Source organism: Dipodomys spectabilis, unplaced genomic scaffold (assembly GCF_019054845.1).
Source record: "Dipodomys spectabilis isolate Male_0828 unplaced genomic scaffold, ASM1905484v1 ptg000030l, whole genome shotgun sequence".
NCBI lineage: Eukaryota > Metazoa > Chordata > Mammalia > Rodentia > Heteromyidae > Dipodomys > Dipodomys spectabilis.
In genome coordinates, this window is record NW_024870707.1 from 3,416,938 (window position 1) to 3,431,028 (window position 14,091).

Below are 14,091 nucleotides of genomic sequence, written 5' to 3' on the forward strand. Positions count from 1 at the left end.
CAATATCCATTAGTCTCTTGTGAGTCTCTACAGCTGAGTTGTCTACCTAGATTCCGAAGTAGAAATTTTCATAGACATTTCCCATTACAGACCAAGGTATGTGTGATTTCCAGAATCAGTCATTTATTTTGGACAAACAGTGTGAATTTATTAAAATTAGACACTTTATGAATTAAAAATATCAAGTGCTCATGCTAATCTTATATATGTTTTCTCCTAGACCAACACTTCTAAGTTACTAAAAATTAACCAGTTGTCTCTTCATCTGTCCAACAATATATACAACAGACAGACTGTGTTCCAAGTAGAAACTTGTAATAATATTTTCAAAACACTTACATTATTCCATTTTGTTTGAATGTTTGGCAATTACCTATGGCCATTGTGTGAGTCAATGGCCAGAGAGAAATTTGTTTCTAAGACAAACCTCCACAAACCGCAGTGAAATAAATATTTTTGAGTACTTGATAATATGATACTAGTGGGAAAGAAAAACATACCCATTACAAATAATAATGAGCTTTGGACAGATTAATTGCATCCCATATTTTTTTTTACCATATTAAAAGTATATAATTTCCTCCCGTGATGTATTACCATCATTATGTGACCATGACAGTCTCCTCAGGATTTTTCTGATTTAATTATGCTATCTTCTTTGTGGAAATATCTGTATATTTCACCATGAAGCATGTTAAGAATCTGATAACTTTACAAATAATTTTTCTAAAACAACGATTCTGAAAAGTACTATACTATTTTTCCAGGTAATAAAGATTCAATCTAGAAGAAAAAGCTGACACATGGTGACCAACTATCATTGAGTGGTTAAGTAAGAATCAGTAGTGAACCACCAGATTCTTGAATCCACAGTGAGGCTGTGTGTCTTCAGGTTCCTGCTGATATTTGGCTAAGCATCTATTACCCCAACTTTCTAAGTTCTGCTGCTCAGATTTCCTTCCTCTCATGTTTTCTCCTTAAATGAAGGAATAGGTCACATAATATGGTAAACCAGAGCTTTGTGACCACATTCATCTTAATAGGTTTCTCAGATTACCCTTATCTCCAGGGTCCCCTCTTCCTCATATTCCTGACCATCTACACAATCACTCTCATTGGAAATCTGGGGATCATTTTAGTCATCAGGATCAATCCCAAGCTTCATACGCCCATGTACTTTTTTCTCACCCACCTTGCCCTTTTGGATATTTGTTATTCCAGTGTGTTTACGCCCAAACTCCTAGAGATCCTGGTCATGGAAGACAGAACTATCTCCTTCCAAGAATGTATGACACAATTTTTCTTTATTTGTACATTCGTGATTACAGAAATGTTTATGCTGGCAGTGATGGCCTATGACAGGTTCGTGGCCGTCTGCAATCCTCTGCTCTACACAGTTGCCATGTCCCGCAAGCTCTGTTCTCTCCTCATAGCTGGGACTTACCTGTGGGGTGGTCTGTGCTCAGTCATACTCACTTCTTCCCTGGGACAGCTGTCCTACTGTGCACCCGGCATCATCAATCACTTTGGCTGTGAATACTCTGCAGTCCTCTCTGTGTCTTGTTCTGACTCATCCTTCAGCCAGATTGCCTGTTTCATCATTTCAATACTTAGTGAGTCCTGCAGCCTCCTGATCACCCTGGCCTCCTATGTGGTCATAGTTGTCACCATCATGAGGATTCCCTCCAAGGGGGGGCTGAGGAAAGCCTTCTCCACCTGTACCTCCCACCTGACTGCCATCAGCATCTTCCATGGGATCATTCTCTTGCTCTACTGTGTGCCCAACGCCAACAGCTCAATGCTCCTGGTGAAAGTGGCCACCGCCCTTTACACAGTCCTCATCCCCATGCTGAACCCCCTCATCTACAGCCTGAGGAACAAAGATGTGAAAGAGACAGTCAGGAGGCTCCTCCAGTATAAACTGCATCCCCAATTGTTGTAATTCAAGTAACTGTATACATAAATCCCGAATAGAAATAAAAATCTCATTTACAATATCCATGACAATTAAACCTTAAGTGAATGCTAGTTATTTTTAATACCAGTACTTGCATGACTGATGGGAATTGTCCATATGTATTCACACTCAGGTCCTTTTATTGTCTTGATTCAGCAAGGGATATAAAATATTACCATCAATTTACCTTTTATATTCTGTCAACCAGACATCGTACATTCTTAACGAAATGTTCAATCAAATATTATGTTATTTTTAATAATATCATATTGTAAATTAGAAAAATTAGCTTATCTAAACTGCATATAAAAAAAACTTACCTAAACTGAGTATATAAAAGCTGAGAGAAGCCTGGTGCCACTGGCTCATGCCCATAATCTTAGCTAGTCAGAAGGTTGAGATCTGAGAATTGTGGTTCAACGCCAGCCTGGGCAGCAAAGTCCATGAGACACTTTTCTCCATTTAACCACCAGAAACCAGAAGTGGCACTGTTGCTCAAGTGGTAGAGTGCTTACCTTGAGCTGAAGAGCTGAAGGACAGCACCCAGGCCCAGCCTTCAAGCCCCATGACTGATAAAAAATAAAATAAAATAATAACACCTGTTGTGAGTTCTGTGAGTAATTATATTTAAATTCCTGTTAAATGGAGATGTTCTCTTTGTATTATGCAGTAGTTTAGAATTTAAGCAGACATATGTTTAAATAACTTAATATTTATATGTATCATTCATTTTGACACATTATTGTAATTTACTACCAAGCTAATAAAACTGGCTCAAGCTTGCGAAATAATACCATGGTTTTTAAAATGAAAAAGAATTCTTTTTTTTAACTGTGTTTTTTTTCTTCCTTTTTTTTGATCAAAATGAATTATTCAACTCATGGGTGGAGACAGGAGGGAGGGATTGGGACTAAGTGAAGGAACAGAAGACACTATGAAAGGAAATGTACTCATTACTTGACTCATGTAATAGTAATTCCTCTGTACATCACCATTAGAATAACAATAAAGAAAACTGAAAAATGTCATATTTATGTAAGATTTTATTAACCATTTTCCTAATCGTTGTTGTAGAATTGACAGTCATAACCATGTAAAGCTGTTTGAAATAACAATGTCTTTCTTCAGACACATACCGAAGACACTGGAAAATTCATATGGACCACAGAAGGCACCCAAAGATCCAAAACCATCCTGAACAAAAATAACAATGCTAAAGATGTCACAATATCAGATCTCAAACTTTACTATTCTGCTAGTAACAAAATCAGCTTCAAGGACCAACAGAATAGCCTGGACAAACCCATGTACATATAAACATTCCATTTGTGACAATGGGCCCACAAATATATCCTGGAAAACGACAGTCTTTCTCATAAATGGTGCTGTGAAAAACTGACATGCCTAAGGAGAGAAGACAGAATGTGGATTCCAGCTTGTCACATTCTAATATCAGTTCAAAATAGATCAAATACCTGATGTAAGACCTGAAAATTTGAAACTATTGCAAGGAGTAGGGAAAATATTTGAAGGTATTGTCATAGACAGAAACTAAGTAGAAGCCCAGGGGCTGAGCAAATATAGGAGAATTTACAAATGGGATTTCATTGAGCTAAAATGATTCTTCACAAAAAGGACATAGTTATTAAGCTTCAATCCAGGCCACAGAATGGGAGAAGATATTTGCCAGCTGTAGTTTAGCAATAGCCTAATATCTAGAATATAAAAGAAACTCAAGAAACTAACCACTCTCCCACAAAAAAACACCCAAATAAGCTACTTAATAAATGGACAAAGAAGCTAACTGGGAACTTTTCAGAAGTAAAAATGGCCAACGAATACATAAAGAAATGATTAACATGTCTGACTATAAAGGAACTGTAAATCAAAACAACACTGACATTCCTTCACAATCTAGTAGAAATAGCTCTCATGAAGAATAAGAATAAGAACCAACCCTGATGCCCCTCAGTAGATGAATGGATAAAGAAAATTTGGTATATATACACAATGGAATTCTATGCCTCCATCAGAAAGAATGACATTGCCCCATTTGTTAGGAAATGGAAAGACTTGGAAAAAATTATATTAAGTGAAGTAAGCCAAGCCCAAAGAAACATAGGCCCCATGGTTTCCCTTATTTGCAATAACTAGTATATGTCTGAGACAAACAGAAACTGTCAGACAAGTTGATACTAGGTGAAATGAACCCCAAGATAAAGATTCAAATGTTTTTTTTTCTTTCTTGCGATTGTTTCCAACAGATTTATAATATGATTTCTCTGTTTCTTTGTATGTATCTCCCTCAGGGTATAAGCCCTGCTTTCACTGTATTTGATGCTGATATAATTTGTGGAGGGGAAGGGAAAAAACAAACTATTTAAATAGGGATACAGGTGGACCCGTTACAACAATGAGATGTACAAGATGTTATGTTGAAAAATGAACTCTACAACTTTGGCAGGGTGGGGTGTGGGAGAGTGGGGGTGGTGATGGTAGAGGGGTGTAGAGGGGGTGTAGAGGTGTGGGGGTGGAGAGGGGAAGGGATGGTATGGGGAAACAAAGGAGGAGGCAACAATGTTTGATAAGAAATGTATTCAGTATCTTGCCCATGTAATTGTAACCCCTCTGTATGGTATTTTCACAATAAAAAAAAGAATAAGAACAATTGCTGATCAGAATGTGGGGGGAAAGTAGCCCTGATACACTATGGGTGGAATTGTAAACTAGTATAAGCACTATGGAAAGTTTGTCAATTCCTCAAAAAACTAAAGCTAGAACTACCCTGTGATGCAGGAATACTATTCTTGGGCATTCTCCCATAAGACTACAAGTCAACGTGCAGCAAAGATTCCTGTAGACCATGTTCATTGATATAGCCCAGTTATGGAAATAGCCCAAATGCTCAAAAATAGATTAGTGGATCATGAAAAATATACATAAATATATCTCCATCTATGCATATATACATATATATACACTGTATATGTGTATACATATATGTAATATAAATATACACATGTAAACATACACACATATATGTACATGTTTTCATGTGCAAAACAAAATCTCTGATTGCCTGTTATCAGTTTTATTCACTCTATCTTATACCAGGAAGGTGGCTGAATAGTGAGGTTTGCTTGTCCATTTGAGCACGTGTAGCAATATTTATGGAAAATCCACGTATCTAATCGATCTCAATGATGTGAAGCCCCATTTAGAGGAACACATGGGATAGAATTCCCAGTCTAAATATAAAAAAGATGTGTAGCGTATGTGAGATATTTTCCTGTCTGAGGAAAAGTGAGGAAAAGTGATGTGAAGATTTACATCAAAACTACTTATGTTGGCGATACTGGAAAACACGTGACTACTCACACAGTTAATTTTTCACAATTCTATGCAGAGGTAATTTTTTAGATTGGAAATAGGAGTGTCACAGACTTTTCTGCCTGGGGTAGGTTTGAAGTACAATCTACAGATCTCAGCCTCCTGAATTGCTAGGATTACAGGGGTGAGACATTGTTGCCTAGCACATGTTTATGGTTCACAAAAATTTATTTTGTAAGTAACAGGAAGGAGAGGAAGTTTTCTCTCATTACTTTATAGTTCACACAACAAACTATCAGGATTCCCGAGGGTACGTGTCCCCAAAGTCAAGCAGGTAGACATGGAATAAACATCATGATCCTTGAGGAATAAATGTGCGTTCGTTCTTTTACTTGAAACATCTCAAACCTCTCTCTAAAATATTTTGACAATCAAAAATATACTGTTATTTGCTTCTTTCATGACATTCTATGTTTAAAGAATCATTCAAAAGAATATAGAACATTTGAGGTTTGCAGAAAGCTGTATAATCACAATCAATAATGTAACTCAGGAAAACTGGCTCATGGTAAGTTGCTTTGACATTGACTTTCACTATTACATGAAGTATATTCAGCTCTAGAAAAAATGGGGCATAAAATCCTATTATTTTAGTGTTTATTTTTAGTTAATGATATATATATTAAGATGCTAATCCCTATGCTCATTTTTCCTAGTATCATTTTACTAAGTTTAAAGCTATGATCTTAATTTCTCCGTATATATGAATATATATTCCTATACCTACATATATGTATATGCATAAAATTGCAAAATATACTGGACATTTTAGATAAATGATGAAGGAAAAGATGCATGGAAAAAACAACTGGGAAAATATAGTGATATTGTGACATCTAGAAAAGTTTTCTTGGAAGAACTATGTGAGTCATGGGGCCATTTCCATCAATCAGAAGACACAAATAAAAATCTTTGCAGGCCAACCTGTAAAAACATTGATATAAATTGATAAAAACAAACTTATTTATGTTGTTTTAGGGAGTTAGTTAGAAATCCATATAGGAGAGATTCAACATGGAAGTGGTGCTCTGGCTCAAGCGGTAGAGTGCTTGCCTTGAGCTGAAGAGCTGAGGGACAGCATTCACGTCCAGAGTTCAAGCCCCATGACTGAAAAAAAAAAAAAAAAAAAAAAAGAAGAGATTCAACATGATACTTTTTATAACCCGGAACTATCCTAAAGGTTTAAATTATTGCCATGGAGGCTAGAGGATATTTAGATAATAGTATTGTTAAATATTCAGCCACATACTACAGACATGACTGTTGGAAACACCAGAAATAAGAGGGAGGGTATCTTCATATTGCATTGTTTCTCCTTAGTCTTCACTGATGTCACCATGGCCACAGCTAGGATTATGGGTGGGTCTACACAAAGCAGCACATGGTGATGGACAAACAAGGGGCAAAGGAAAATTCCACAGTATACAGTAGTAGAGTGAACAACTGGTTTAAATTTAAATTCAAAGGAAATTTTATTCTAAAACTCAAATGGGTCAGAACAGTATTTACTTAGCCTTATTTTCTTTTTTTGAATGGTACTTTTCTTAGTCTATTTCTTAAGAATGCTGAATGTAATGCACAGATTTTGCATTTTGCAGGGTTGAGTTGAATAATACACAGGAAAGTTTAACAAACAACCCAAATCATAATAGACCTGTTGCAACAATGTAAAGTACAAGTTGTCATGTCCAAAACTACAACTTCAGTGCGAGGGGGGGGAGGGGAAGGGAAGGATTGGGATTGGGGGGGAGGGGGGAGGGGGGGGGGCTGGGAAGGGATGTGAAGGGTAAACAAAGGAGGAGGCTGCAATGCTTGGTAAGAAATGTATGCATTATCCTGCCCATGTAATTGTAACCCCTCTGTACAGTATGTTCACAAATAAAATAAAATTAAATTAAAAAAATATTATATGAATAAATCAGTTGTTTCCTATGTTTAAAAATATTTAGAAAAACTAAAATTTTAAGGAAAAATTCTAAGCAGAGAGACAGACAGACAGACAGGCAGACAGGCAGGCAGACAGAAACAGACAGAGCTGATTCAAAGCAAGTAGTATGCTGAGGGTCCATTTAATTAGACGATAGAACATGCTGGTATGCATGAAAGAATAACCAAGCTGGACTTAATATTGAGTGTAAAAATCACAACATCCAATCCTGTCCAAAATACACAAGGGCCCAAAGTAGGATTTTTTAAAAAATAATCGGTGTGAGAACTCTATATATTAGGAACCAAAAATTATAAGAAAGATTATTATAAATATGTTTCAAGATACATATTTAAACATAGAAGTAAATATGACAATACCATGGAATCATCTAATACGATGATTTGAGGAGGACTATATTTCATGAAGAGTTTTATGTTAGAATGTGCCAGCTGGAATTTTGCTAATTCTAGACAAAAAGAACATTAAATGCATTAGGATTTTTTATTCAAATTGTGTGGTGTACAATTTGTCTTAATGGTTACTTGATTAGGCTTAAGTAACATATGCTTTACATGTTACAGGGATTCTTTTCTATGACAAGTTGAAGAACCTTTACAGAAACACTGGTTTCATTAAACATCCTTATTGTAGTTAAATACTATGTCTCAGTCCTGACAAAGAGGTCAGAATTGCTAATAAAGAAAAGAATTGCTTCATCACGTGGCTAACGGAATACAGTTCACAAAAGTCTTAGTCTCCAGCATCAAAAGTGGTGTGTTGATACAGCTAGAACTGTGCCTGGTTTGAAAAGTGGCTGGAGATAATGTTTGTTGTTGACAAGGTAAAATTCAGGCCACTACTTAGATGTGTTCATGAGAGCCTACCATTTACACTCCTCAACCATTTCCACAATCAACTGTTTGCTGTGGCTGGACTGTGTGATATTTTCAATCACTAAGTCTCCTCACAAATGAAAATGATAGCATTCTCATGGTATTTGATCTTATACCTGGAACTTTCTTCCTAGACCACTGCTGCTCAATTTGTCCCTGAAGGATTCATTTGGAATGTCTTCAGGGAACTAATAAAGGTTTTTTTTAATTTAAATTTTAATTTTTTATATTATTGTGAAAATACCTTACAGAGGGGTTACAATTAAATGGGCCATTTAAATAGGGATACAGGTGAACCCATTGCAACAATGAGATGCACAAATCATTATGTCAAAAAACGAACTTTACAACTTTGGTGAGGGGGGGTGGAAGGGGGCGTGGAGATAGGAAGGGGAAACAAAGGAGAAGGCAACAATGCTGATAAAGTTTTAAGTAATGTATTATTATGGTTCTAAATTTTTAGTAATTCACTAGTTACTCACTCCTTTGTGTGTAATATGATGTATCCTACAGACAGATTGTATAACTAGCAGGAAGTTTTTAATAATATTTCCCAAACACTTCCGCTGTATTCTACTTGTTTGGCTTTTTTTTCTCAACTTTACACACAACCATGTGTGTGCAACATCCCTCTCTCTGAAGAAATGTTTATGAGAAAATTTAAGATCCTGATAATGAATGCTTATGTGTTCTTGATATTCGAAAATTCATAGAACAGGTAAAAGCACATTGCAAAGATGATGGATGTTGGACCAGACAGATTTCTGTCCAAAAACATTTATAAATTTTGTATTACATATCAAAATAGGTACTCTTCCCAAGGATCCCCTTGGCACTCTATAGTTGAGACTCTGATCTTTACAATGCTTTCTTGGATTTGGCTCTATTTTTCCATTATTATCACATGACCAGGAAATTTTGAGGACCTGATATTGTTAAATATAATTTATATAAAATGATGATTTACTTTCTGATACTCTATTTTATTTCAAGATACTATACCTGCACTCCTTAAGTACAAACTGATGGCCCATAAGCTATAATCATTGAATGGGTAAAGCAAGAATCAACAGCAAAGCAGAAGATTCATGAAGCCATGGAGACCCTCTTTATCTTCATTGTTGCTACTGAGACTTGACTATGCGTCTCCTACTCTCCCGCTCAGATTTACAGCCTTGCTGCTTGCTTCTCTTGTTGTGAGAAGGAACATGGTAAACCAGAGCTCTCTGACCGCATTCATCCTCACAGGCTTCTCAGACTACCCGCACCTGCAGGTTCCCCTCTTCCTCGCATTCCTGAGCATCTACACACTCACTCTCCTTGGAAACTTGGGGATCATTGCAGTCATCAGGATCAATGCCAAACTCCATACGCCCATGTACTTTTTCCTCACCCACCTTGCGCTTTTGGATCTCTGTTATTCCAGTGTGTTTACACCCAAACTCCTAGAGATCTTGGTTGTGGAAGACAGAACTATTTCTTTCCAAGAATGCATGACACAATTTTTCTTTATTTGTGCCTGTGTGGTTATAGAAATGTTTATGCTGGCAGTGATGGCCTACGACAGGCTGGTGGCCGTCTGCAACCCTCTGCTCTACACAGTTGCCATGTCCCGCAAGCTCTGTTCTCTCCTCATAGCTGGGACTTATCTGTGGGGCGGCCTGTGCTCAGCCATACTCACTTATTCCCTGGGACAGCTGTCCTACTGTGCACCCGGCATCATCAATCACTTCGGCTGCGAGTACTCTGCAGTCCTTTCTGCCGCTTGCTCCGACACGACTTTCAGCCAGATGGCATGTTTGGTCATTTCCCTATTCAACGAGTCCTGCAGCCTCCTGATCACCCTGGCCTCCTATGTGGTCATAGTTGTCACCATCATGAGGATGCCCTCCAAGGGGGGGCTGAGAAAAGCCTTCTCCACCTGTGCCTCCCACCTGACTGCCATCAGCATCTTCCACGGTGTGGTCCTCCTTCTCTACTGTGTGCCCAATTCCAAAAGCTCATGGCTCCTGGTCAAAGTGTCTACTGTACTGTTTACAGTCATGATCCCCATGCTGAACCCCCTCATCTACAGCCTGAGGAACAAAGATGTAAAGGAGACAATCAGGAGGCTCATCCACTCCAAACTCTTAACATAGTTCAAATTATCAGCACGCATATATGCAGAGGCATACCTATGTATTAACAGTATCAATTTTGATACCTTTTTAATATAGGATGGATGACACTATAATTTTAAGGAAATATGTGATTATGTTTTAAGCCTAATGGTTTTTTTTTGCATTGAAAGAATTGGAATGATGATTTCTTTTTGGTTTTGCTTTAAACTTTGAAATGACTTCTCTTCTGTTTTAGTTTATTGCATCTGCAATATGTTCTCATTCACATTGTCTACCAAGATTTAGAAAAGATTATTTCATTATCTTGTGACTAGGCCTTATCTTTGTTTGTTTTTTGGTCAGTCCTGCCTGAACTCTGGACCTGGGCACTGTCCCTCAGCTCTTCAGCTCAAGGCTAGTGCTTTACCACATGAGCCACAATGCCACTTCTGGCTTTTTCTGCTTATGTGGTGCTGAGGAATTGAACCCAGGGCCTCATGCATGCATGGCAAGCACTCTACCGCTGAGCCACCTTCCCAGCCCCAACTAGGCCTTATGGAAGTAAGAAAGAAGTTCATATTTCACACTGCTAATTCTCTTAAAATTCTTTTCATTAAATATATTGCAATCATACAGACTATCTGAATTCATCAAGGCCTCATATCTATGGATGTTGTTGTACAAACACTTTAAAGCAGTATATTTAAGTATGATACCTTGGGTTTTTCTTATGAAATTATTGACAAAAATGTTAGCTACTCTATGTTAATATTGAAAATATTTGTTATTCTTTGTTAATTTCATTTTGCATATCATGATGATGTATTCAGGTCAATAAAATCTGTAGAAACAATGTTGATAACTTTTCAAGTTTCATTTCCTTCTAACAATATTTCTGTTTTGAGCAACACACCCCAAATTATTAAATTTTATTGCACATTTACAATCAATTTTCCTTTGTCTCAGTCTGTTTTTTTAGTTCAAACCACTGTCATCTTCTTAGTTAAAAAGAGGCCATTTTGTTATTCTCTCTCCTTTCATAAACCTGTCACTGTTTCATATAATTTATATCTCAAAAATAGAATGGAATAAGCTGTTTTGAAATATATTAACTTATTTTCCTTTTTTCTTAATTATTTAAATAATCAAGTTGACATTATACATTCCCTTTTTTGAAAAGGTAAAATGTATGTACTTCTTTTTACAACTTAAAATTATATGGTTTTTAATTTTATTTATAAAGAAAATGAACCCATTTAAAAAACTTAAGAGTTAATTCACTATTATCATTGAAACTTTAATTATTGTGAGAAATTAGGTTTGATGGCTTGTGTCTATAGTGTGTATTCAGGAGGCTAAGACCTCAACGATTGTAGTTCAAAGCAAGCCTAGGCAGGAAAATTCACAAATATCCACCTCTCAATTAAGCAGAAAAATTTAGGCTTGAGGTATGGTTGTAATGATACTTTGTGAACAGAACAAGCAAACTAAATGAACAAAACAGAAATCATAAGATTGCATTCAAACAGTACCAGCCCAAAAGCCTATGTATCAATATATTCATGTATGTATGCATGTATGTTTATATGTATGTATCTATGTATCTAGCTAGCTATCTACCTACCTATGATTATGTTTATCTATATTTTCTGTATTTGAAGTCCGAAAGAGAATATTCTCTATTAAATTCAAGAATGTTTTTTATATTTTACTCTCTGTTTAAAATTAATTTTTCCCAAAGGATTCAGGGTTGAGTTGATAATAGAGTGTCTCTTTGTCTATCTATCTATCTATGTCTGTCTGTCTGTCTGTCTGTCTATCTACTTACCTATCAATGTATCTATCTGTGCATCTTTCTATCCACCCATCTATCTGTTCTTCACCCATCAGTTTTTTTTCGTTTGTTTTTGTTTTTAGTCCTGGGGCTTGAACTCAGGACCTGGGCACCATCCTTGAGCCTGTTTAAGTTTAAGGCTAGCACTCTACCACTTGAGCTATAGCACTACTTTCCGCTTTTTCTAAGTAGTTTATTGGAGATGAATCTCAAGGTCTTTTCTGCCTTTTCAGATTTTAGCCTCCACCTCCTCCTCCTCCATCTTCCTTCTTCTCTCCTCCTCCTTCCTCTCTTCCCTCTCCTCCTACTCTTTATCCTCTTCCCTCTTAGTTTTCTTTCTTTTTTTTTTTAAATTTTAATTTTTGTGAACATACTGTACAGAGGGGTTACAATTACATGGGCAAGATAATGAGTACATTTCTTATCAAGTATTGCAGCCTCCTCCTTTGTTTACCCTTCACATCCCTTCCCAGCCTCCATCCCCCCTGCCCCCCCCACCCAATCCCTTCTCCCCCTCCTCCGCCACCAACGTTATAAAGTTCGTTTTCGACATGACAACTTGTACTTCTCATTGTTGCAACAGGTCCAGCTGTATCCTTAAACGACTTGTTTTTCTCCATTTCCTCCACAAATTATACCGACATCAAATATAGTGAAAGCAGGGGTTATATTGTGGGGGAGGGACATACAAAGCAACAAAGAAATAATCTTATAAATGTGTTAGAAACAAATGCATGAAAGAAAAAACATTAAAATACATATCTAAGGGTTCATTTTCCTAATATCACATTATCTGACCTTTTCTGCTTGACTCATACATATACTAGATATTGCAAATAAGGGAAACCATGGGACCTATGTTTCTTTAGGCTTGGTACAACATTGAGATACCACCTCACTCCAGTTAGAATGGCAAAAATCAAGAACTCTAACAACAACAGATGCTGGAGGGGATGTGGACAGAAGGGAACCTTACTTCATTGTTCGTGGGAGTGTAAACTTGTTCAACCACTTTGGAAAGCAGTATGGAGGTTCCTGAAAAAACTTCACATAGAGCTCCCCTATGACCCAGCAATCCCACTTTTGGGCATTTACCTAAATGTTTACAAACAAGACCACACTAAAGCTACCAGTACAACTATGTTTATTGCAGCATTATTTACCATAGCTAAGATATGGAACCAACCCAGATGCCCTTCAGAAGATGAATGATCAAGAAAATGTGGTATATATACACAATGGAATTCTATGCCACCATCTTAGTTTTCTTTCTTCCTCCTTTTAAAATATTTTTTTGTCGGTTGTGGGGCTTGAACTCTGGGCCTGGGCGTCGACCCTGAGCTCTTAGCTCAAAGCAAATGCTCTATTACTTGAGTCACAGCGCCACTTCCGGTTTTCTGGTGGTTAATTGGAGATAAGAGTCTCATGGACTTTCCTGCTCAGTCTGATTTTGAACCGTGATCAGATCTCAGCCTCCTGAGTAGCTAAGTTTACAGGCATGAGCCACCAGCGTTCAGCTTCTTCCTCCTTCTGACTTATTATTTAGGAGATGGATATCACTTCCTGCCATGCACACGCCCAAACAACAATTTTCCTATTTTCAGGCTTTGGCTCTTGTTGGAATATGAGCCCTTCCGATTTAGAACAGGTTCCCTTCCACAGAAACAAGTCTTGTGGACATTTTCTGTCCTGCTTGGCTTGGAACTGCAATCGTTTGAACTCAAGCCTCCTACTTAGCTTGTGATAAGAGGCTCTGCCATTGTGCACAGCTAGAAGTGCAGAACAGATTTAATGGACTTTTCTGCAAGAACTGACACCAAAATTCAAGTCTGCATTCTCAATCTTTCCAGTAGCTAGAATTAATTGTAATAGTGAATTATTGAAATCAACTTCCTTCCTTCCTTCCTTCCTTCCTTCCTTCCTTCCTTCCTTCCTTCCTTCCTTCCTTCCTTCCTTCTTTCTTCCTTTCTTCTTTGGTTTATTTATTT

At 37.2% G+C, this 14,091-nt stretch overlaps 2 protein-coding genes across 2 annotated transcripts; both read left to right on the forward strand.

Moving 5' to 3' along the window:
• Positions 1 to 1,000: 1,000 nt before the first annotated feature.
• On the forward strand, positions 1,001 to 1,942 carry LOC122105203 (olfactory receptor 5D18-like). The gene has a single exon (XM_042676351.1). The coding sequence runs from the start codon at positions 1,004 to 1,006 to the stop codon at positions 1,940 to 1,942; it is 939 nt and encodes a 312-aa protein (XP_042532285.1). The 5' UTR covers positions 1,001 to 1,003.
• A 7,430-nt stretch (positions 1,943 to 9,372) lies between these two features.
• Positions 9,373 to 10,308, forward strand: LOC122105196 (olfactory receptor 5D18-like). The gene has a single exon (XM_042676343.1). It carries the CDS (start codon positions 9,379 to 9,381, stop codon positions 10,306 to 10,308), a length of 930 nt encoding a protein of 309 aa, XP_042532277.1. The 5' UTR covers positions 9,373 to 9,378.
• The last annotated feature ends 3,783 nt before the right edge of the window (positions 10,309 to 14,091 follow it).